Raw genomic sequence first — 26,802 nt, 5'->3', positions numbered from 1 at the left:
TTTTTGTGTTTGCTGGGAATTTATTCCCTGTCCTTAGAATATGACAGCTGCCATGATACAAGGCCCAAGGAAAACACTTAAATGCTGCCAAAATGTCATGCTTCACAGTACCCGATGAAAGTGATTCTTATACAATTATTTCTAAAGACAAAATAAACTTTTGTATCTAACGACAAAATGACCTTTGTATTAAGGTGGCACGCAGGATCACTCAAAGTGGCAAATTTTAGACATTGTTTTGTATTATATATCTGAAATCTGACATGCTGGTTGGATTCCTTGTGTCATTTCCTTTCTGAATATGTATACTTTTATGTACTTATCATCATTACTTTTAAAGATACAAAATAATGTTTAAAATTTCTGACTTTGAGTGATCCTGCGTACCCCTTAATGTATTCATTCCATTAACTGTCTATGCCCCATTAAGTGCCTACCCAGACTTTAATTCATATGATCATCCATCATTAAGTGCAAGATCTAACTACTTCTAGTTATAAATGTGTATCACTTGCTGGGAGAGAAATTGTACAAAATAATGCACACATACCGAGATGTTTATGTGTCTATACTGCACAAGCCCCACACGGAGGAGTGCATTAGACACATTCTCGGGTGTGAGAAATATGGCATGGTCCATGTGGATTGATATATGACATGTAATACCTATTTTGGAGGTGCTTGGTAACTGATGGTAGAAGTTTTAACTTCTACAAGACAAAAAATTAGTTTCAATCGGTTCTGATCAGAGTAATAAGCCTGCTTGTTGGCTACACTTGCTTGTCCTGTAAAAATGCCCTGACCAGCTATCTACGGTGACCCCCTTCACCAGGTCACCCCTTCACCAGGTCACCCCCTTCACCAGATCACCCCCTTCACCAGATCACTTGTGCCTGCTGAAGTTTTGTCAGCATTATCTCCTAAGCTATTAATGCCTAGATATGCTTGACATACAAAAAAATTCAAAATATTTAGTAGTGCTGCAATACTTTTGGTTTTGGTCCTCGTAAGAAATTTGATCCTGAAGAAAATGGTGATGATTCCGCTATCCCCTGCAACATCCTCTCCAAACTAAACATTTTAAATTGAATTGATTCATAATAAAATTCTTTTCCAGCTTCGTATAAAATTGCAATATTTGGTGAGTAGACTCCAGCATCCGAGTCCCAGGTCTCAAAATAAGTCAAGTCTGAGTAGGCACTAGCATTTGCATGAATAACCCATGGCTTGCTCCATGTTCGGCAGCCATCTTTGCTAATCTTCACTGCCATGTTTCGTCTGGTTTTAAAAGATGCTGGGTTAGAAAAGACGACCCATGTGTTGGATGGTGAGAGTGGCTGTGGGGCTGTAAATCCTATCATGCTGGCCTGTATCAATATAAACATGGATGATAAGATTTTAATGAGCACAGGCTTTTTCAAATAAACTAAATCTGTGTGATATAATTTGCAACTTCACAAATACATGATATATAATGCCAGAACATTAGAAACACAATAAGAAGCAAGCAATGTATACCACAAGCCCATATCGGACAGTCAAATGAGATCACAATTGACAAGAAAACAACCGACTCTGTGATGGACAAGGTACTATACAAATAGAGGGCTAGACAAGATCAAAAGAGGGCTAGACAAGATAATATTAAAAGAGGACTAGACAATTTAATGTTAATAGAGTGCTAGACAAGATAAGATTAAAAGAGGGCTAGACAAGATTAAAGAGGGCTAGACAAGATAAGATTAAAAGCGGGCTCGACAAGATAAGATTAAAAGAGGGCTAGACAAGATAAGATTAAAAGAGGGCTAGACAAGATAAAATTAAAAGAGGGCTAGACAAGATAAGATCAAAAGAGGGCTCGACAAGATAAGATTAAAAGAGGGTTAGACAAGAAACGATCTCAAGTGTATGGCATCAATGTAACAAGGAGCTCTGGAGCAATAGATACAGAGTACAGGTTTCCCAGATACAGAGAATAGGTTTCACCACCAGTGGTTTCTTACATTGGTATGGTTCTCTTTGGAGTGAATCCTTTCATGTTTTCATCAGGTATGTCGTCTCTGACTTCATCAGTGTTAAAGAAGTCAGAGCCACACCTTATGATGGGAATCAATAACAAGCAACAAGGTCTCAATGATAACACTATCAGAATTGGAAAAGTTATCAAGCTTTCATCAGATGTGTCTCTGACATCAACAGTCTTGAAGAAGTCAGAGCCACACCTGACGATGGGACTCCATAACAAGCAACATGGTTTCAAATTTGGGTCACAGGAAGCTCTAACTAAAACATACCTGACATCCACCAACAGATTTTGGAGTTGTTATGTTATCTTCGAATAAGAATGGTCCCTGCAAAGTGTTGGTAAAATTATTCCAAAATCCTGTGTAATTTATGTAATATCCTGGTTCTTCTAATGACCACTCCAACTTAGGTGTACCGAAACTTGCGCCCTTGTCATTACTGAATGACAAAACACGAGGCTGATCCGGATGTAGTGTCCTTGCATTTAAACAGAGTTTATTGTCAAGCTCTACTGCCTGTTAGAAGGAAAAAGATATTCATATACAGTACATTGTACGAGGCATGACCTAAGGCTAAAGCGGGAGAGTGTGGCGCAATGGTTAGGGTACTTGCCTTTATTGCATGAGGTCCCGGGTTCGATTCCCTGCGGTGGCGATTTGCTGGGATATTGACTTAAAAAAAGTCTGAAATTAATTGGCAATCACCTGTAGATTAAATTCAGACTTCCGCTCTCCCCATGGTTCATTTAGAATTGGGTAAATGAATCATGAAAGTACTCCATCCTTCGGAGGGGACGTTAAGCCGTCGGTCCCATGTACAGAGAGCCATACCTGTACATGTATCTCGCAGCCAGTTTCGAAAAGAGTAGGGTGTTAACCCCTGACTGTTCCCAACCCGTCCCTGTGTTCAAACGGACCCCAATGGAAATAAGCTTCAATAGAGGCTTTCTTGGGTTATCCAGGGTTGTCAAAACCCAAACAAATCAAATAAATAAATGGACGTTTGTGGGTTCAAATCCCATGCCGGCGCATTTCCTTGCTTTTTTTTCAGTTGGGTTGTGCCCTGACTGGGATTTCATTATAATGTCCAGTTTAATTGCAACATTTGGAGCTAAATGAATACAAAAATGGTTTGTGTACTGTAGGGTACAGCATGCAGGCACACCTTTGTTTTTGAACCAATTTTACTACATTCTGTTCTTTTTTCAAAAAAAAAATCATGATACAGGTAACACAACTTCTAAGTTCCCCCCTAATACGTTTTTAAATAAGTCGAAAAATATTTTACGAAATGTAAAAATGTAAAAAGATATGTATAGCCCTGTTTGTTTTACCCCTGTGGACCAATTTATAGCATCACACATTACTGCGTTCAGTAATTATGTAAGAAAAGAGACCGTTTGAGCCCATAACACAAGTTCTAAGTTCCCCCTAAATACTTTTTAAAATAAATCGAAAAATATTTGATCAACAGGAAAGCATCAATCTTCTTGTGTTGCAATGACTAAACTGGCCATTCCTCATGAAATAATCGGGTGAATCAGACGATCTTTAGCTTATTTTTGTTGTTGAAAGGGATTCGATCATGTTTCGCCGTTGTTCATCATCAATTAACAACAATGCGTCTGCGTCATCTGCGTGGTTTACTTCGCGAGGGCATCTAAAGCTAAAACTAAAGCTGCCCTTGCGAAGTAAACCACGCAGACGACGCAAACGCATCGTTGAAGTGAAGGTGACATATATAGGAGCATAAAAATATGTAAAGTTAAAATCTAGAGACTTTCTATTTTTTTTAATGAATTAATTTGTTTTAAAACATAAAACACAATTTCTGGCATGGACTTAACACATTTTGACACAAAACATAGTATCTGTAACACAGAACTAACCATATATTTCTCAAACTAGTCTTAAAAGATAACAAATTTATTAAAAACATACAAAATGTTATTCTCTCTACTAATAAAACACAATTTTGCCACAAAACACCTTGCATCTCGAACCCCCCTCCTCCGCCCATTTTACCAAAATTTGGCGTTTAAAATAGTTCAAAATTCAAAACTTAGTTGTATTGCATTTCTCAGAATTGAATTAACGTCATTTTCACTGACAATAAGTGATGACCTGAAATATCCACTTGTTTTACCACATTATCGAAATTTCCCCCTCCCCCATGCTGCCACCCTAATCTCATATTGACAGTCGTAAGTTTTTAAGTCTTTAAGGCCTAAGTTTTTTTTATACCTTTAACTTTTAAATAATACCTTGAATTTTGATAATCATACAAAATAATAATATCAAAAACTAACTCTACTACCATCCTCTAACTAGGGATGACCAATGAACCATCAACTTGATTAGAACACTCCCATAGACATGCAGGGAGCTCAACTGTGCACTGCTTGCACAGACATTTCTAAATTGATCTCATTCTTTTATTGTTCAATATTTTTCTGTAAAAATTAGGGAAGTTAATGCCAATTATATTTTGTAACTATCTTGCAAATTACAGCAACATAACTTATTTCATTTTCCTGTAAGTGCGAAGTCAAATTGGTCCATCGCCACAGTGCGCTAAATTGCCAGTGGCTGGGTTCAGCACTGCTCAAGAATGGCACAAAATATTCATGTCAATAATTTCAGGTGAAAAACGTGGCCTACTGAGCTGAAATTTGGCAGAGTTGCCAGTAATACCTCTATCATACCCTCTGTAAAAAGGTTAAAATATTGAACAAGTAGATCTCGAGTTACAAATTAAATCACCAGCTTTCCTTTGGAATTTCCATACTCCTTTCAAATCATGCTAAGAAGACACCTTTCTGAACATAAATGTGAAGTTTCGTGCTCATTTGATGTATTTTTCACCTGATTTCAACCCTAAGCGTTTTCTTATATTTAGGCCTATACCATCTACAACTTGCTGCTGGCTATACCTTGTTTAGAACTTTCGAAAGTAATACCTGAATGTGCAACCATAACTGTTTCACAATAGCCCTTGAAAGTCATGCAGGTAACTCAAGGTCATGTATTGAATTGTTTTGAATGAGGAATACTACGGGAACCAGCACCTTTTGTTAGAAGTCACACATGAGCATGATGAGTGAAGTGTTGTGAATGAGTCAATGACCTTCAATGACACTTAAGATTTAATTTGCATAGGCCTACACCTACTAATTGGTCATATTAAACCCAAAAACATCGACATTTTTGGTTGTGAAAAAAAAAGTTTTCCTGGACTTAGTGCAATTTTGAGTTTGTGCCATATCGGCCATCTTGGATGATTTTTGGCAAATGTTCGCTAAATGCATGATTTCAATGCCTCGGTTTGAAAAAATAATTTATGCCATTGACTAGTAAAGTGCCATTTCATAAGAAACCCCTTTGATACTTTCACAATATGCTTGTTTCATGTTTGCATATATGTTAAAATAAAGAAATATTTAAAGGTAAATATATGCTTATGCCAATTTTGCTCCCAATTGATATTTTTGGACCTTGTCATTTTATTTCGTTCCAATGACCGGTCAGAATGGGAAACTTTGAAAATTCATAATTCGAAAAGTTTTTGACAGATTTTGACAATTTAACCACCAAAATACTTCTATTGATGAGTTCTATCCAGAAAACAATCTTTTGTAGCAATAGGGGCAACATGAAATTTTGATGGTTATCCCTACTCTAACATTAATTCTACAATCACAACCTCTCCCCATTCCCATTCCCAACCTGTTCATGTTTTTCTGGAGGTATCTATCAAATATTTAAGAATTCCCATACAAACTAGGCCTACTAATATAAAAAACAAAAAAAACAACAACAACAACAACAACAACAACAACAACAACAACAACAACAACAACAACAACAACAACAACAACAACAACAACAACAACTTTTTATTCAGACCAAATTCAGGTATACCAGTCTCAGGACCAAACAAGCATGAAGACGCAAAGCAAGGCAGTGTTGTCAATCATGCAGAACTTGGGTGATTAACTATTGGAAGCCCTATGCCGTGCTACCTGCCTACAAGCTGCCCACAAGGGCAGTGTTCGTGGACTTAACACAGTTTGCTAACAAACTGGATTGGACTTAACACGTTTTGGAAAAAAATTGATACTTTGTGTGTCAATATTTGAACTTGACTAATTTTGTAAAAAATACAAACATTGCTGGATAGCCCTAGTTACTCACTACCCATTTTCATCAAAATCTCAATTTTGAAGGTGGGTGGAAGAATTAACACGGTTTGGAAATAAGCTCTTCATATACTGAAAACACCAAAGATCTAGCATTCTCTGTTCTAAAGTTATGAAGTTTTGTGATGTCTATTTTCTTATGGATTTTATTGGTTTTTTTCTCCATATTTTTGCCTTGATCTCAATTTCAAATTTGCCGCCTTTGGCCCCCATGGACCAGATCGTGTCACATATTCTTATTTTAACCCACAGTGCAAGGGATCCCAAGTAACCTCCTGGAATGATCTTTTCCACTCAGGTCTGTTAATTGTCAGGAAATTTCCTGATTTCAGGAAATTTTGCTTAGATAGTATAGGGAAATACACATTTTCAGGAAATGCTAAAGCAGCTTCAGGAAATTAAATCAGTGCTTGTTTTCATCCCTATTCCAGTTGAAATCCATACACCCCTTATGGAAGACATGACCTTAATCTTCCACACAGGGAGTGTAGATTATAGTCACCATTCAGGTAACCATTTGAAATTCAAACTTCCTGTGTGGAAGATTAATTAAGATCATGTCTACAATAGGGGATGTATGGATTTTAAGTGGAACACCATCCGCAATAACTTACTGTTGCTTCATTGCTAAATATTGCACGTCCATCCGTATGTTCCCTGTAGCCAAGGCTGCCTCCTGGATGCCACGTGTTACCGTGATCATCACTGTATATCACATTGGCTTGATTGAATGTCCCGTTTGTAAACTCTGCAAAGTGTAAGGTATACATAATGATAGATATCTGCAATAACTTACTGTTGCTTCACTGCTAAATATTGCAATGCCATTTGTATCTTCCCTATAGCCAAGGCTGCCTCCTGGATGCCACGTGTTACCGTGATCATCACTGTATATCACATTGGATTGAACGAATGTCCCATTTGTAAACTCTGCAAAGTGTAAGGTATACATACACTGTAAGGTAGGGAGAAATGGGAGTGGGCTCAATTAAAATGAACAATTTTAATTTCATTTCAATTCAATTTGTATTGAATTGAATGGCAGCAAGAAGAACACTAATGAATTGGCAACATTTTGCACAGGAAACAAGGCAGTTAAGCGAATGCCCTGGTGCCGTGTTTCATTACCGCTCATGCACTGATCAACCACACGATAAGAAGAATCGGGAAGCACCGTAAAAAAACTGGGCAACTGGTGGCAAGAAAGTTTCGCACCACATACGTCGAAGTTCACTTTTCAAAGGGCGAACTGTTGTTACGAAAATCAAAACGACTGGTAAACATATCTACTAAATGACCTCAAAAGGTCAAATCTTCTCATTTCGTCTGTGAAAAATAAAATGACGAAATTGCAACAGTGACTGTCACCCTTACGAGTGAAAATACAGCTTATTTAGCCAGTGTCAACATGGGGTCATTGGTTTGAATATTTTCCTAACATATTGGACTAACTCCACAGCTATATGGTTTTTCACAATATAACAGTAATGGAAAGAAACTGAAATTGTTCGTCATTTTTCGGCACAAAAATTTTTGGCAAAAAGTGACGTCACGGACATAAACAACAATCTCCTAATTAGCATAATGGTCGCCATTCCTCCAGGTAGCTCGTCCTGTGATTGGTCCTTTAGTTATCTAGTTTTTATTCTATATCGCTGACAGAAAAGAAGAGTAGGTAAGAGCAATGCTGCCCAAATTGACATTCATATAGTGTATACAGCTTTTTTGAACACCTAAATTGGTACAAAAATAACTTTGTTCCTATTAAAACAGTTTTAACTTACTTCCTCTATGCATTTTGGTTTTTATTTGAGTACTTGAGTACATATTTGGAAGTACATATTTGGAAATACAAGCTGTATCCAAATGGTTGGCTTTCATTCAATTTTCATCAGTTTTCATTGATAATGGACGAGTCTGACATATCAAAATTTAACATAAGATCGAAAATTTGTAGATTAATTACATAACACATCATAAACTATCCATATATTCCAAGAGTGTCCAATGTTGCATTTGCCAGAGGCAGACTTTCCAATAAACATCAAAATTAATGGGTACCAATTATGGTTCAATGATTTAAATTGCAAATTAAAATTGAAGTTTATCCTTTCATCCTCTCCAAATTCGATTAAAAAAAAACAAGAAACAGGAAAATATGGGAGAGAAGGACGGCAAGCCCTTGGTCGGGGCAAAATCTTATCTTCTTTTTTCTTTTTAAAATAAAACCCGGAAATCCAAAACTGTGATGATAATGCAACTGATTTGCAAAACATGGTTATCATCTGAAAAACTCACCTCACCTCTGCATAATATAACATGAAATGGAATGAAATTGATTGTTTGCAGTTTGCTAAATATTTATTATCAATTATATTTTGCAAATACAAAGCATCAACATTAAATATCTTTATTGCTCAGGGGCAGTGGCGTAGCCAGGATTTTTGAACCGAGGGGGCACAACTTGTAAATGTACCGACAGAAATATTTTTTGCCGACGGAAGTTGTGATTTGTTGACCCAAATTTTTTTTGCATGGTTTGAAAAACTGAAGAGCAAAAAAAAAAAAAAAAAGGATAAAAGGCAATACAAACATAAAAACACACAATTTTTTGGTACAATTTTTCATCATTTTTTATACCCGCATGCAATAGCATGCAGGGTATCTTCCCATCCTGTGGTTTCTTCTCCTCCTCCTCCTCCTCCTCCTCCTTTTCCTCCTCCATCAAACACATCATTCTGTCAAGGCTAGCGCTAAAACTACAAAGGCCCTGGGGCCCATATGTGGTACACTTATGGGCCTTACCCCGTCAGAAGTGCCTTTTGCCCATCTTGGCCCCAGAGGTCAAGGTCACGGGCCCCAGGGGCCCAAATGTGAAAATACAAAGCACGCCATTTCTCATCAAATGAAGCAGCCTCATTTTTTACATATATTTAGCCTATATTTACAAATATACAAGAGCCCCATATGTTATATATTATGGGCCCCAGGGGCCCAAATGTTAAAATATGGCGCGACAGATTGACAAGCCTAGCTCTAAAAGTACAAGATCACTAGGGCTCTTATGTGGCATATGTATGGGCCCTAAGTTGAAGATGTGCCTTTTGCCCATTTTGGCCCCAGATGTACAAGGCTGGGGCCCCAGGGGCCCATATTTTAAAACAAAGGGCCGACCGTTTCTCAACAAATAAAGTAGCTACAGGGTTCAGACTTGGTACACAGATAGGTCTTTAGTATTATATTGTCATATGTATATATAAACCCCATATGTCACATAATATGAGCCCCAAGGCCCCAAAAGCTAAAACATAGGGCCGGCAGTTACTCAGTAAATAAAGCAGCTACAATGCCCAGCTTGAGTCTACTGATAGCACTTGAGAAGCATACTTCAACATATGTACATGAGCCCCATAAGTCATATATATTGGGCCCCAGGGCCCCAAATGTTAAAACAAAGGGCCAGCCGTTTCTCATTATATACAGCAGCTTTATGGCTCAGAGTTGGTACACAGTTTGCACCTGAGAACTACATTGTTATATGTAAATATGAGCCCCATATATCACATAATATTGGCCCCAGGGCCCCAAAAGCTAAAACATAGGGCCGGCCGTTACTCAGTAAATAAAGCAGCTACAGTGCCCAGCTTGAGTCTACTGATAGCACTTGAGAATTATACTTCAACATAATTATGTACATGGGTCTCATAAGTCAAATATTATGGGCCCCAGGGCCCCAAATGTTAAAACAAAGGCGGGCCGTTTCTCATCAAATAAGGCAGCTTCCGGGCTCAGAATTTGTACACAGATAGCACCTGAGAATTATATTGTTACTAACACCCACACACACATCCACCCCACACACGGAGGACTATACAGACAGATCGTATGATATCATAATTGGAAATACCAGCGTGATGCGTTAAGGCTGTTCCAGTTAAATTACATACCCATTGGCTGTTCCATTTAATTTACATACTCCCTCTGAAATGGCGCCAAAAAAAGGCTGTTCCGTTTAATTTACATACGCCCTCTGAAATGGCTGTTCCATTTAATTTACATACTCCCTCTGGAATAGTTTCCCCTGAATCATATTGCATAGCCTCACTGTGAGTAAGAGAGACTGACAACAGCACCCTATGGAGAATAAGAGAGCGACTCCCTGGGAGGAACTTTTTACAATATATTTATTTTAAGTGCTACGACAGTGCAACCTACATTCAATTAAAGCTTGTGACTTGGACTTTCACTTTTTACACATACAATAATTTCTTTATTTTAAGGCCTCAACAAATAAGGACTGTAAGTTTGGGCACACCAATAACATGCGGGTATAGCCGTATTTGTGTACAAATATATAGCCTTCTAGTTTGATAATTCTCCCCTTATTTCTATCACCTTGGGTGAATAATAGACTGTTTTTAACGCAATTATTTTTCATCCAACACCTTCCGTCTACCGACGGTCTTACATGAACCGACGGCCATGACGAGCAGGGGGTGGGGTGGGGGCCCCCACTGGCTATGCCACTGCTCAGGGGAGGCAGGTAAGTGCGTGCTTGGTCCCATGAATCTGAAAGTGACCCTTAATTATGAGACCAAACACAAGGACAAATCTGAGACTTAAACAGATACCTCTTTCAGACCATGCAGTGTTGCATGGTATCTAATCAGTGATAGACTAATGATAGGGTCTGATTTGAGCATCAAGTCAGAGGGGAGCGTGGCTGAGCGGTTAAGGCGTTGGACTGTGAATCCAAGGGTCACAGGTTTGAATCCGAGCTACGCCTGAGCTCGGCTGCCTCTTTGTGTCCTTGAGCAAGGCACTTCACTCTACTTGCTTAGTGCTTCGGAGGGCACTTTAAGTCAGATGAGTCCCAATTCTCCTTCTTGATGCATTATGTATGTGTGTATATGTACCTATTTGTTTGGAGTCAGTCACCGCAGAAAAAAAGTTTCCTGGTACTATAAGTCTGCCTGATTTCATCTGAATTCCATGTCCAGGACCTACAACAAAAGAAGAAAAAATCCCTTAGTGATTTATAATGTGCTATGCAAAACCCATCATTCTCAGAATATAAATGTAGCTGCATATAAGGTGACCAAAAAAACCCAAAAAACACTGTTCTATAATAAGAGACGGGGATAAAAAGAATTTATCGCGTCTGATGTCACTGTCAATTACGATCTTTGATTGGTTAACACAGGTTAATCAGTGCGTAAAAAGAAGACCGATCTAGCTGGTGCTGATCGGAGAAAAGGAATAGCAGCAAATGGCGAAAAATTCCGTACTTTTACAAGGCAAAAAGCAGCTTTTCTAGGCATTGTGGACATGGTGCCTTCGGTTAAGAAAGTTTCCTACTATAAAGACATAACTTTTGAGATGGTTTGCATGTTTGAAGGTGCAAAATTAACAATAAGGCGCCCGGTTATAAATCCGCATTCAGCAAGTCATCATCACGACACTTGTAAACAAACGTGCTCCAATTTGATTGGCAGATGACGTCAGACGCGATAAATTCTTTTTATCTGTGTCTTTAATAATATAGGGCCCATCCGACCAAGACTTTCCATCTTGGGATGTTGTTTTTCTTTAATTTACTGTATGAATGTATTGCTATTTCTTTGACCAAAAATTGATTGAATTTGACGAAAATTGCTGCATGTGTGTCAAATCAGCTGTTTTGCGAAAAAAGTGGATTTATATTGACTGAAAAGACATAAGTTAAGCGTGGAAACATCGATCCGGTGTACCTTTAAACAATGCTATTGTCTTTTGCCATAGGTTAGTTAATTGCATGGCACATACTTCAGGGCTGTCAACTCTCACGCATTGGGCGTGAGTCTCAGGCATTGGGTCACTTTCTCACGGTCTCACACCAAGGTAGTATAATCTCACGTCTAGGTAGTAAATCTCACGCAAAAAGCTGGAAAATTAGTAAAATCTCACGCGTCGTCATGAATAATTTGATGTTCCTACCCCCCCTTTTTCACATTCTCGAGCGCCGTGGCTCAAATAATCAAGGGTCAAAATGAACATTGGAGTCGGCCTCTGTCTCACGCCAAGCAATTCCAAAAAGTTTACAGCCCTGATACTTTGACAAAGACAGTATTGTCCTCTTATTGTCTTTACAAGTTCCAGCCTTTTACCATGTGAGGATTATTGAAAAAAGATGACCAAAGTTATAGAAAAACAAAGTATCATGTTAGTGGAATAAATATAAGATACACTATCCATATACACCGTCATAGTATGACGTCAAAATTGGTCATTGCCAGGTCACCTGGTTCATGCTATATTTGTGTTCACAACCATGATCAAAATGATCTCAACACAAAATCATTGGGTTGCTAACAGGTGTGCAAATCAACCGTGAACCAGTAACTAAGCTTTGACGTATTCATTACAACAGCATATCAGGGCTGCACTGTACCTGGAGCATAGAGTGATGGCCTTGGCTTGATGAGTTGTATAGCTTCATGATTTGATCAGCTACACTGCACTAAGTGCACTTGGAGCATAAAGTGATGGCCTTGGCTTGATGAGCTGTATTGCTTTATGATTCAATAAAGCTATACTGTACCTGGAGCATAGAGAGATGGCCTTGGCTTGATGAGTTATATTGCTTCATGATACTGTACCTGGAGCATAGAGTGGTGACCTTGGCTTGATGAGTTGTATTGCTTCATGATTCAATAAAGCTATACTGTAACTGGAGCATATACATGTAGTGATGGCCTTGGCTTGGTGAGCTGTATTGCTTTATGATTCAATAAAGCTATACTGTACCTGGAGCATAGAGAGATGGCCTTGGCTTGATGAGTTATATTGCTTCATGATACTGTACCTGGAGCATAGAGTGGTGACCTTGGCTTGATGAGTTGTATTGCTTCATGATTCAATAAACCTATACTGTAACTGGAGCATAGTGTGATGGTCTTGGCTTGATGAGTTGTATTGCTTCATAATTCAATAACGCTATACTGTACCTGGGGCTTAGAGTGATGGCCTTGGCTTGATGAGTTATATATGCTTCATGATTCAATATAGCTATACTGTACCTGGAGCATATACATGTAGTGATGGCCTTGGCTTGATGAGCTGTATTGCTTCATGATTCAATAACGCTATAATGTACCTGGAGCATGGAGTGATGGCCTTGGCTTGATGAGGTATATTGCTTTATGATTCAATAAAGCTATACTGTACCTGGAGCATAGAGTAATGGCCTTGGCTTGATGAGTTGTATTGCTTCATGATTCAATAAAGCTAAACTGTACCTGGAGCATGGAGTGATGACCTTGGTTTGATGAGTTGTATTGCTTCATAATTCAATAAAGCTATACTGTACCTGGAGCATAGTGTGATGGTCTTGGCTTGATGAGTGGTATTGCTTCATGATTCAATAACGCTATACTGTACCTGGAGCATGGAGTGATGGCCTTGGCTTGATGAGTTGTATTGCTTCATGATTCAATAAAGCTATACTGTACCTGGAGCATAGTGTGATGGCCTTGGCTTGATGAGTTGTATTGCTTCATGATTCAATAACGCTATACTGTACCTGGAGCATGGAGTGATGGCCTTGGCTTGATGAGTTATATATGCTTCATGATTCAATATAGCTATACTGTACCTGGAGCATATACATGTAGTGATGGCCTTGGCTTGGTGAGCTGTATTGCTTCATGATTCAATAACGCTATAATGTACCTGGAGCATGGAGTGATGGCCTTGGCTTGATGAGTTATATTGCTTTATGATTCAATAAAGCTATACTGTACCTGGAGCATAGAGTAATGGCCTTGACTTGATGAGTTGTATTGCTTCATGATTCAATAAAGCTATACTGTACCTACAGTGATAGCCTTGGCTTGTTGTTGTTGAATTTTATTGCTTCTTGATTCAATAAAGCTATACTGAACCTGGAGCATAGAGTGATGGCCTTGGCTTGATGAGTTTATATTGTTTCATGATTCAATAAAGCTATACTATACCTGGAGCATAGAGTGATGGCCTTGGCTTGATGAGTTGTATTGTTTCATGATTCATATCTTGTGGTTTTGTCCAAGTTACACCTAAATCATAACTCTATAGTACAGAGAAACAAAAATACAACAAATTATTAATATTATTTATGGGCTAACAGAGTACATCCTATGTAGAGTTGGGGGAATCTATGATCACAGAAAAGATATCCACGGATTTGAACTTTTCATCTAAATTATCAGTTTCTATACTGCCTCGTGCATTGGTTTTGTGGTGCGCATTTGTCTCATTAGAAATTTAGTTTTGTTTTCTCAATCTTTTAAAAGAAAATATCGGTAAAACATTTGTTGGAAGAATTGTGTGATTAACATTATATGCTCTTAAAAATATTTCATTAAAAGTGTATAAGAATGTAAGTTTTGAAAGTTCCGAGCATCTGCAGCTTACTTACAGTGGAAATTCCAATTGAATGAACACAGCCTGACATAGCGTGACGATTTTACATGTGCACTGCGCGATGCACGCCAGTGTGTGCGACTGTGCGTGAGTGACGCGGAAGTGCATCCAACCATGCCTACTTAATATGTAATAATAATTACTGTTATGAGATACATATTCCAAACTGGCTTACCTTTATAGACATCAGCTTGGTAGTGAATTTTTCATCGACAAGCTCACTAAATTCACTAACATCCGATGGATGTGCGTTATAAACCAGTAGGATCATGTCCACTACTGTGTCAACTATTGGAACCGGATTCATCATTCTGTGCATCAAAAGTAATATAGTAAAAAAAATAATTACTGTTTCTACCGCTTATATTGTTGAGATCCCACATGTTGTTTATCAAAATCATCCTACATTTTGTTGTTTATCCCTAGTCTATCTCTTGTGCAAACCCAACTATTTGGCGGGATGGCAGAATCCCATCATTTTGCGGGCCGCTATTTTGCGGGCCATCATTTTGCGGGATGACTCATTTTAGTGGGCCCCCAGCCACAGCTGTTTGATGTATATAGAATTGGCTTCATTATTAACTAAATGCAAACTATAGATGGCGCTATTTATCCTAAATCATATTTCTTTATTTAGGTGATTAATATCGCCATTAAAACAGCTGGAATAGGTGAAACAAGCAACAATGAAATTTTATAAACATATTTTATCAAACAATAAAAGGAATTATTTGTATTAAAAGCTTGAAAGGGTAATTTCCAGTAACTAAATAGCGCCACCAATTTTATCATAAATAGATACATTTTATATCAGAAAAAGCTTTAAAAAATACAATAAAAGTGAATAATTTTGTAAAAGAGGGGAAATTAAAGTTGAGAACGACTCAAAAGCATCTGTATACATTAGCACGATATCACTTTTAGCTGTTTAAGCCTAAAATTTGGTTATACACGATGTTTTGTTTGAAAATCTAATAAATGATCCCATCAAACAATCGTGCAGCAGAGCCTGAAAAGCTATAAAAGGAGCAGTAGACCAGGGTTGAGATTCATTCAGAGCTTGGCTTGTGACCAGCTAACATCTATGACCTTCTATGCATACCAAGCACAATAATAACTCTATATCATAACAAATATACAGATTGTGTGTGAGACTCTTATTTCCTAGTCATTTCTCTACCCGAGAACCCGAGAATATGAGGTACATCTTGGCTCACCTTTTTGGTTTGTGGCTCATGGAGGGCAAAGAGTGTACCTACTGCTTTTATATTGCCTATTGCAAATCATTACTGGAAATATCAAAGGTATACCTCATCAGAAATTCAGCCCCTCCCCCCCCCCCATGTCCCCCTGAAACACATTATGGCATGTCACTGTACTTGAGAATTAATTTTTCTTGAACTCAGAAAAAGATTTATTTGCCAAAGCACTTGAGCATAAATTCAGATTTACACAGCTGCTATAATTATATCCATTTCAATTCTTTATTTTCTGTACCTGTACCCGCTCTGCCTTGCTATAACTTCCACTGGTCCCCATGCAACTTTCCAGTCCTTTCTTCTCCCACGTCGCATGATAATATCCATTTCCCCAATGTCCTCAAAGGTTAATCTACGGCCTTCCGCAAAGGCAAAGAACATGTCATGATGGTAGACAAGTGCAGGTATTCTGAAAAAAGGGGAAAACAAAAATAATGTTGATAGTGTATAGGCAAGCCCTTGAAACTTCTCTAGATACCAGCACAATAAAAAGGAATTTGTTGCAGCAACACGGGAGGCTACACAGTGGCGTGCCGTGGCCGCTCCTGCCGGGGGGGCTGAAGGAAATTCAATTTTGCCGCCCCTTCCTCAACAGCCCGAAAAGGTTGACCCAAGTTTTTTTTCAGTCGTTTGAAAAAGTGAAGAGCAAAAAAGAAAAGAAAGGATTATAAGCACGCTAGCGCCCTAAAAGCAACACATTTTCATGTATAGTACAATTTTTTCAAAATTTTCCCCCTTTTTTTCTTTACTAATTCTTTTTGCCGCCTTCTTCTTCCAGCGCCCTTTGTTTGCCACCCCTTCTTCTTCCGTTGCCCCTTCGTTTTGGCATACAAAGCCCCCCAAAAAAAAAAAACCGCATGCTACATAATAGGGCTTCATAAAATTAAAAATAAGATACTAAAATGACATCACTTGACAACATGGTGGACCTCATTAATAATTAATCACAGAAACTTGCTTAGGCTATGTGAAATGATGCCAAAAGACACCAAGACTATAATATGTTCAATGTAAATAAGCCTAAGCAAATTTCTGTAATTAATTATTAATGAGGTCCATATCCCGTCAAAAAAAGCCAAAATTCAACGAGCCATAATGTTTGAAATATGTTCATATGACCCATAGGGCATTGATAGAAGTGATTTAAAACAAAATCTAAGAGGGTGACCAGCCAACTCATTGGATGAGATGAGATAGAATGGTCCCACTATTATCAGATGGAGTTCAATGTTTGATACTGTGAATTCTAGTTGGTGTTGCCCTGGGCGCTACTGTCTACACATGGCAACTTATAACCAGGGACAGGCGATTTTGCGCGGAACTTTTTTTCCGCGCAATTCCGCGCAATTGGCCATTTTTTTTCCTATGGGCAGGGATACATGATTTGCACTGAGAAAAGAGTTCCGCGCAGTTCCGCGCAATTTGCTATTTTTTTCCGCGCAAATCGCCTGTCCCTGCTTATAACAACAGTTTGCTGCAGAAGAGTGTCATGATCACTAGAGAACATTTGTATCGATGACAAGATATACAGGGGCATGTACAGAATCATTCCTTCACTGAGGCTGGGGCTGATGTGAGCACACCCTGGGGGACTGTGGCTGAAATATACCCACAGCAGACTGCTTATTCATGAAACCTGAACAGCTTAAGATTTTAAAATTGCACAAAAACAGCCTGGGCACATGAAGAGGTGCCTTGAATTTACTCTTTTTTGAGTTGCTTGAAGTTGTTAGAGGTTATATGATTATGGTTATTGTAACTTTCAGTTTCTTACCTTGTTGTATTGTAGCCATTCATATCTTGAGAAAACAATACTGCAATAGAAAAAGTGCAAAGAATGTAACTTGTCTCTTGGCAACCTCACATGTTTTATTGAATTAAAAAAATACAAGGACTTTAATCGACATTGAATTGTGAAATAAATGAATACAGAATTCAAAATAGAATATTTTAATTAAAGGTGGGTGACCTGACCTTATCTGACCTGGTGAAAATATTTTTTAATATTTCTCCAAAACTCTAGAAAATAAGAAAATTATTCTTCATTGTTTTTTAGCAAACTTTTCAAACATTTTCCAGTATTTGGCAAATGTGATTTTGAACAGTTAAAATCAAAAATGAGTACCGGTATATTTATGGGTCTCTTTTACTTCAATTTCAGTATATTTTGGAGGCATGTTTCGGAAATCTCAGCCTCACATCCCTATACCCAATTCCTGACAAAAATTAAATCATTTTATGCTTACCCTCTGCTTCTGTTTCCACAGGTGTTGCCGGTTTAAAACCTCTAGCCCGTACATCATCGCTGACTTTCCCGGATGGGTCATCATATACCCTACTCACTGGAGTCCTCATATGACTTGCTAGCCATATCAATGCCAACACTCCACAGCTTAGTATGGCGGGTAGCACTCTGCTGCGCATGATGATGAAATGGGGCACTGGTACTAGATTTACTTTTTAATTTAGGCTTTAATATATAGTCTGTGGGGTTCTTCTTGTTTTCATACGTCAGTTGTAACACTGCAGATTCAATGGACAAAATATCAATCATCACTGGTTCATATATGCAAATTCTGTCTGTGGGCATGATGTTACATATCTTTTACATGATTTACTTCTGAGTTGACAGACTAGATAGTGTGTGGCTCCTTGCCCGTTTGACTATAAACATTTGTCAAATGTTCGGCGAAAACAGCTGTGTACTAAAAAGCAATATTAAATGTGTGATTTGCATAAAGAATAGATTCCTATTTAAATGTTAGTTTTCACTGATAGCTACTGATTACATTGTCCCCTTTTAATTTTGGGAAGTATTTTAGGGCAAAATGTCACCCTGTTCCCCTTATCCAATCAAAACAAGTTTTATATCACAAGAATCCTTAGCTCAAGCAGGGCAATTTACAAACCAGCCGTGTTCTTAGAAAAAGTTCCGTCACTTTAATTGGCTGTTACATTTAAGGCGATATAATACCCTGATTTTCATCAGTACCCATCTTCTTTTTTTTGTTGCAAATTTATGAAGTATATTTATATGTTCATCATCTCATGTTCTGAACTTATAAAATATCTCTACATACAAAGTGGTTTTAAACCATTTTAGAAAATCATTTTAGCCCTATATATATTTTTTGTTTACTGTATCCTGGTAACTGAGATGTGTGTTTCATAACAAACCATAATTTATTCTATTGAACATGTCCAAGTAGAATACATGAATAGAATACATTAAATCCTTTGTTATACTATCTATAGAAATGTACTCACTGATTATAACACTGAATAAATTAAATAGGCCTAATCTCTTCCACATAGACAATTTAATACTACACCATGTATGTATCTTCTATAATATGTTGTTAGGAAAAGAGATTAAAAAAGGCTATAAGGTCATCAAAGGTCAGGTTATAGGTCAATTGGTTCAGGTCAAATTCAGGCATCAATTTGGAATACATGTGATAGTCTGTGATATCATACATGTCATAATGAGGCATCAATTTTGATATTTTGTCTGTTACTGGATATATAATGGAAATGTGTGAGGTGGATATACTATACCTTGGGATGTAAATGGTGAGTACAATTTAGATTGCCTAGTTGAGATGGATTGGGCAAATAAATATAAAATAGTTACCAAAATCACAAAAATGAAGCTTACAGAAAAGTACCTAATATGGTGGTATAGGTGACAAAAAATACAATCTTTTTCAACATTGCTGTAGTGTGGTTGTGGTAACCTGCTACCTATGGCTTAATTAAGTTTCAGTGACACAGTGTCGCAAGTTCAAAATACAAAATATAGCTCGACATTGAAAATAGAAGCATTTTAACCGGTTCGTTTTTTGATAGTTGTGGAGCACCAAGTTCATGGAGTCATAAAAGAAATCAGGGACCACTTATTCCCATTTTACATATCAACATTATTTCCCTAATGTGTTAGCAACACATATCCAAAATTTTAACGAAATCTGTTGATAGTAAGCTTTCCAAAATGAAGTGAATTTAAATCATCACTGATGTACCTCCTTTTGGCTTCTATCTTCAAAAGCATTGATACCGATGCCACCAATAAAACGAGAAGATTTGCCCCTTCATTTTGCATACCACTTTGCCCAATTTTTTTGTAATTTCTTCACAAAATGCAAAAAAAATCAATGGGTGTAGTACCCCTTCGAAAAAAGTGAAAAATTAACTCATTTTCTATTGACGGCACGGAATTTTGAGCGAAATAATAAGTTTTAAACTAAAGTTAAAAAGATACCCTGTTTTTTTTAAAAAATTTTAAAGTGAGGTTTTTATTGATAAAGATACTTTTAACATGCCAATTCCGGGCGTGTTGGTGTAAATTTGATCAAGACATGAGCAGCATGCGGGTAGATAGAACAGCAGAGAGTGAATTCACCCATGATTTCCCGTAGTTCACCACGTAAACTTGTATGGCTCAAAATTCGGACCGCTCGCCATTAAGTTTACTGTCATTGCGTATTTTGAAATTGTTGACGTAAAATGATCCCCGATTTCCGGTCGATTATTTTAGCTATGTCACGTCACGTGCATGACGCTGGTGGGAACCAGCCTAGCCTAACTTCAGTACAAAAACATGATCGCCGATTTTGATGTGATGTGGGACTTGCATAGGATTACACAGAGATATTTCATGCCAAAATTTGACCATTTCTAGGCAACTTGGCCCTACTTTGTCTGCGTTATGTGAAAAAGGACAGTCTTAAGTAGTATGTATGCAACGTCGCTTTTGATGTTTTGGGAGACTGTGACTGAGGATCCGAAACAGCGGGTGACGGAGCTGAGCCTATTCTTGACTGTGTAATATTCCTTCAACACGCTGCTGTACGGTAGTCTTATACGATGGACAGATAGTATCAGTTTGTGAATGAGGACATTGTATAAGTTCCTTGTACCGGTACTAGATTTCCCGTGGTTAAGCGGCATGCATTAGCCAAGTAAGAAAAATAACATGTATATCGTCCGGACTTTTTCAAAAATCGGTGAGGGAGGTCCTTGTTATTTGTTATTGTGTTATTTTTTTACTATTCATTTCTGTGTAAAATTTTGCAAAGTGTTTGTCAACACATCATCAAATCGGGGAGGCCCCCAGATATTTTTGTTATTTCCCCAAAGCCCTACCCCTAGCTTGAAGAAAGTGTTTGCAATGTGTTTATAAATGATAACCAAGAACTTATGAACATGGCCATGCGTTTTGAACTGGGCCCATATATAGGTGGAGTTGTGACATCTGCGCAGCACAAATGACATCATCTATTTAATTTTCTCTTAAATTATGGAAGATATACAGCTAAATTTGGTATTAAATTAAAGCACTCATGCAGGGCAAGAGGATAGAAGTGATAACACATGTAAAAAAATTATTATGTTCTGTTAATTACTTGTTAATTAATGAAGCTCCAGGGTGGAGGAGGATCTGGCGCAGGAGGATCTGGCGCAGCAAAATTGGCATCTGTGGTGTAACTAAGTTAAATCATGTTCATATTAGGATTTATTGCATTTGAGTTCATAAACTGTGGCTAATTACTAAAACTAATCAGATTTTGATCATTTGGGTGTTTGTTAATGAGTGTTAATTACCTTAATTAAAGTTATTTTAAAATTACAGGCCTACGTTGCATTGGTAGAATTATGACTGTACGTCAAGTACTTTGATCAGGACGGTCATAGTTTTGCAGTCAAGGCCTCAAATTGATTCATAGATTCTCATACATGTATATTTAGCATAATCAAGCCAATTAAAAAGCATTTGCATATATTACTGACAAACTTGGTTATGACTTGAGCAAATAAAAAAAACCAAGAGAAACTAGGCCTATTTGTCGCGATGGAGTGAATGCAAGTGATGATATGGATGAGGGGGTGTCAGAGGACTCTGCAGATCAAACAGAAACCGATTCAAATGTGACACAGGTTATACCAGTTTGATTGTTTCGGACCTACATGTAGCTGTCACTGCAATTCAACCATCATCTGATGCTATATTCCTATTTCTTGCTTCATGTCATATCAGATGGCGTGGTTCCTCTTGAAAACAATATGCAGTCAGATTATGGTCATAATTAAAATATGTATAGCACTCAGGTACAAAGGTTGTTATGTTAAAGGAAAAAGGAAGGTTTGCTAAGGAAGAGAGGAGGCCATACATGTAGTACCACAGAAGTGTGTTTTAAAATATTGTGGTATCAGTCTTCAACAAAACAAAAAGCAGATCGAGAACAAAAAGAGGACCATGAAGGCATTAGGGCCCTATGTGTACAAGTGCATTATAAATCTGGACAATGGACAATGAACATGACCATCATTACTGCTTGCTTGTTAACAACCCCCGTTTCAGTACAAAAAATGTAAATTTTGTTTTTAGCAATGATTTGAATTGTTTTGTATCTACGTAGTTAGTATAACTCTTCTGTAAAGCAAATTTGTACAAAAAATGGAGAATTTTCACTGAAGTCAACGCATTTGTATACAACGAGATAATGCAGTTTATTACAAGGTATTAATACCTATTTTAGTAGGTTTGCTGCTTCTGTATGCCTTATCAAATTGAATTGGACCATTTAATACATGTCTGGTGTCCTCAAGGGAGAGTTACAGTAAGAACATGGCAAGGTAAAATTTTCTGTTAAAAAAATGAAATCTGTTGGGTCATTTTTCTTTTTCTTCGCAAAATATGGTAAACATTGCCGAGGTATAGAAAGTTATATATGCTTGGAAAGCTCTGACTGTGAGGAATTCAAATCTGCAATAATTAATCTTGTAGGGTATGCAGCATTTCTTCAAAAAAATTTTTTCCAATAGTATTTTTTTTCATGAATTTTGGAGGTTCTCAAATTCATAACCTTTTATACATCCTATGTTAATTTTAAGTGCATTTTTGAACTCCTCAGGCAATTTGCTTCCAGAAAATGTATACTTTGTGGGGTTAATGCATAGTTTGAAAAAGTTATAGCCATTGAAACGAAAATACACGCGATTTGCGCAAACTTAAAGTGTGTCACACGAAATGGGCCCAACTTAAAACGCGTGGCCACATGTCTTTTCATCACAACAACAGGGAGCAAATAGGAAAAATAACAAAAATATTTGAAAATCTCCAATCAGTGAGGGCGGGGATGATATACATGTTATTTTTGTTACTTGGCCTTACAATTAAGGCTGGCATTTTCGGTCGGGTAAACGGGTACCCGCCAGAGATTACATTACCCGGGTTGGAAATACCCTCCCCGGGTACCCGAAATTTAAAAAAAAAAAAAAAAAGTTTTTTATTTTTTCGGTTTTGTAGTTTCCCTGGACCTAGACCCAAATGCTAGGATCATTCATGGTTGACCTAAAAAAAAAAAAAATTTCATAGTCTATTAATGATTTCAAAATGCATTGAATTTGAATGCATTTTGAAATCATTAATAGAGTATGACATGAATACAAAGTATCGATTTTCATATTAAAAATACAAAATATCTTGAATTTTTATTTTTTATTTTTTATTTTAAGGTCAACCATGAATGATCCTGGCATTTAGGTCTAGGTCCAGGGACACTACAAAACCGAAAAAATAAAAAACTTAAAAAAAAAAAATTTAAAAAAATGCCAGGCCTACTTACAATCGCTGAGCAAATGCACTAAACTTTCCCATATGATTGTGATGTGTTGACATAGACTGCGGAACTTATGATACATCTTCCGAGGAGCAGTTTCAGACAATAGCTCGGGATTATTGGGGCAGAGGTTATCTTTTGAATTCTTTCATGACCACTGAAGCATAGTCACGCCTGTCAAGGACACTCGGCGTGAATTGAAAGACCATGTCACTCGCCACAATCATGCAATAGAATGTCAAAGGTTATACGACACCAATTTGGTGTCTTTCCGCGCCTCGAAATATGATGCTATGACTGGTGTTGACTTGTTCAAGCATATCTCTAACACGCAATGCGAGGGCATCCATGAGCAAATTCGTGGCTAGTGTTTCTCGAGCAAGTGTTGACATGCATGACAAACACTTTGCAATTTCAATTTTACACAGAAATGAATGGTAAAAAAATAACACAATAACAAATAATAAGGACCTCCCTCACCGATAAAGTCCGGACGATATTATGTTATTTTTAAGGCCTTTACGAAGCTTTAAATAGTTTTAGTTTACTAGCTACATATTTTTTGGTATATTATTGAGTCTATGACCATGATGTAGGTATCCCAGGCAAACCTTAGTTAACACATTTGCTAGTCAGCGAAATTTGCCTAGACCGGGGCCCAAACACAATGCATATTTACATGCATAGAAATTTGATTTTTTTTCGAGAACAGGTCGGTGAAGGAAACCTACATAAATATGTTTTCTATACTTCACTTGACCCAAATGATTTTTGTGGGGATAATCAAGTCGCATACATGGAATTTTAGAGGATTTTGATAGCAGTTCCATTAAAAAAGCTGCTATCGCCATGAGACTAAGATCTAGAAACACCCATAAATGCTGTTTTGGGGAATTTTGCTAGCAGAATCTTTTTGATGAAAGTCAATCTTTCTTTGACAAGATGTAACTTTGTTACGGAAAGTGCTATGACAAAAATGTTTTCAGTTTTGGCTTTCTTTACTCAAGGGCTTTAATTTGATATGTAAAATGATGCTGTTTGATGACAAATTTTAATTCACATAGCATACCTACATGATGATGATGTCTTGATGACTACAGTACAACAAAACACATGACATGAAAAAATTAATATACCATCACTCAGCATACGCACAACCCCTGACCGCTTGATTGCACTGGAATGTTGGCCAAATTAATTTAAAGTTAAACTGCAAGAACAAGAAAAAGAAGAAATGTTTTCCACATAAGCTTTAAACCCTTACCTTGTCCTTGTCTTTCATGTTGTTGCTTGCAAAACTATTCTGCAATTTTACACAATACGTTATACGCATGCGCTGTATAACCTACGAGCTGCCCGTAAGGGCGCACACCACCAATTCAGCGTTCCATTGAAACACACGTGAAAACTCGCCTTTCCTTTCCGCGATTTAAAACTTTTCGGCAACAAATTGACTATAAAAATACTATCAATCGATTGCAAATCAATGAAAATTTAATATATGTTTCAATGTACGCGTGTCTCTACCCTGGAAATCTGCCTCTGCCCATTATTTAATCCGAAGGCCTACTTTATTCAAAAATTGTGTTTTGTATCTTTTTGGGTGATCATCCAAGTTCATAAGAGTCATGCTTCTCTTTAATAGGCCTCCAACCTCCACAGAAAGGCCTAAAATACCTAAAACTAAAAAGTTTTACCGGAACTCATCCACACTGAGCCACATAGGCCTACATCACGCACAGAGTGATTTGTATGTTTCCTAACAGCAAAAAATGTCAATAAGCATTAACCTTTGTAAGAATTGCTTGCCCTCCCTAGGCTCGGCCTGCCAAAAATCGCTTGTCTCAGCCCCTCCCTCTTGGCCTGCCAATCTCCCCCCCCCTTTGCACATAGGCCTATGCCAAATTTTTGGGATCCCAATTTGAAAACCTAAAAAAAAAAAAAAGGTCTTTATATAGGCCTAGGCCTTTTTAAAGGCATGAATGTGTGCCAAAAATCCCCCCCCCCCCATCCCTCTTGGATGGCCTGATTGCTTGCTCCCCCCCTTCCCCTTCTGGCTTGCCAAAAAATTCCCTCCCACCAGGGCTCATAGTTATTGCACAGAACCTTACCATGGTATAACAATTCATACTGGCTATAGCAAACTATTCTGGGTTTTTTTTAAATTGTTTATAGAAGATGAACAATTTGAGACTATTTTCATAAGGGGTGGTGCAATAATTATGTGTAGGCCTACCCCGGGGGTGAATTATAGGGGGGCAAAGATTTTTGGCAGGCCAAAAGGGGGGCAAGCATTTTTGGCAGGTCAAAAGGGGGTCAAGCGATTTTGGCAGGTCGAAAGGGGGGGGCAAGCAATTTTGGCACAGATATTTTGGGCACTGTTTCTATATTACGCCCTAAAAGGCGTAGGAAAACGTTAGGAACACGTTCAAATATGCAAAATTTCCTGCTCGCTGGAAATGGAATATATGATAAGACAATTTAAAGGTTTTAAATTCAGGTTCCCCAAAATCTTGCATGTGTAAGGGGGGGCAAAGATTTTTGGCACATCAAAAGGGGGGCAAAGGTTTTTGGCACGTCGAAAGGGGGGCAAAGATTTTTGGCACATAATTATTGCACCACCCCTAAAAATCAAGAGTAGGCCTTTTTTTCGACCCCTGTGTAGGTCAAATGGTGACCTTTAACCTTTCTGCTTATAACTCCAGAAGGGAATGTCACATTCTAGAAAGTTTGATAAAAGGTATGAAAATACCAAAATAAATTACTTTCTTTGGGCACGAACCCTACACTACACACCACCACACGCACACACTTCCCCCATACCAAATGACCATTTTTTTGGTTTATCGATTTTAAGAAATCATTGAGGAAAACAATTCATGTTTTTTTATTTGTCTGCTATCTTCAGTAGATAGCAAGGGATTTTCCAAAAGGTTTGACAAAAGGTGTGAAAATACCAAAATAAACCTCAATGCAATCCACTCTTTTCTTTCAAAAAAGACAACACTCAAATATGGCATGTTCGATGTTCTGTACAGTGGCATAGCGTGGGTCATCCGATTGGGGAGCACCGGGTCTGATGGGGGGGGGCATAAGCCGTTTTTCGGCCATTTTCCTATGGGATTTTTTAAAATTTCAGATCGATTGGGGGCACCCCCACCCCCGTGCCCCTATGACGCTACGCCACTGGTTCTGTATTTAGTCCAACTTCGAGAAGTCAAAAAATTAACCTTTTCCCTTTCATACGAACTTTATT

General features: G+C 37.8%; 1 protein-coding gene across 2 annotated transcripts; it reads right to left on the bottom strand.

The window, feature by feature from the left end:
- On the bottom strand, window positions 1–24,863 carry LOC140138724 (sialidase-3-like). 2 transcript variants are annotated; one of them, XM_072160480.1, is made up of 10 exons: window positions 24,811–24,863; window positions 18,171–18,447; window positions 17,699–17,738; window positions 16,163–16,333; window positions 14,841–14,976; window positions 14,218–14,311; window positions 11,140–11,226; window positions 7,020–7,153; window positions 2,295–2,540; window positions 1–1,367 (listed from the first exon to the last, which is right to left on the bottom strand). In XM_072160480.1, exons 2-10 carry the CDS (start codon window positions 18,346–18,348, stop codon window positions 972–974), a joined length of 1,482 nt encoding a protein of 493 aa, XP_072016581.1. In that variant the 5' UTR covers window positions 18,349–18,447; window positions 24,811–24,863; the 3' UTR covers window positions 1–971. The 2 variants fall into 2 exon arrangements, with proteins under 2 accessions (XP_072016581.1, XP_072016580.1); XM_072160479.1 differs by lacking the exon at window positions 7,020–7,153 and adding an exon at window positions 6,838–6,971 and having other exon boundaries at window positions 2–1,367.
- Between the last annotated feature and the right edge of the window lie 1,939 nt (window positions 24,864–26,802).

Source organism: Amphiura filiformis, chromosome 18, assembly GCF_039555335.1.
Source record: "Amphiura filiformis chromosome 18, Afil_fr2py, whole genome shotgun sequence".
Taxonomy (NCBI): domain Eukaryota; kingdom Metazoa; phylum Echinodermata; class Ophiuroidea; order Amphilepidida; family Amphiuridae; genus Amphiura; species Amphiura filiformis.
The sequence above is the reverse complement of the archived record's forward strand: the minus strand, read 5'-3'. Positions and strand labels throughout refer to the sequence as shown.

Excerpts from the sequence above, each read along its gene's own strand:
- LOC140138724 (XM_072160480.1), bottom strand. The coding sequence starts at position 18,348 with ATGCGCAGCAGAGTGCTACCCGCCATACTAAGCTGTGGAGTGTTGGCA. Across the intron at positions 16,334-17,698 it reads AATGGCTACAATACAACAAG|AATACCTGCACTTGTCTACC; the intron begins GTAAGAAACTGA and ends CCCTTTTTTCAG. Across the intron at positions 14,312-14,840 it reads CCAAGCTGATGTCTATAAAG|AGTTATGATTTAGGTGTAAC; the intron begins GTAAGCCAGTTT and ends TCTGTACTATAG.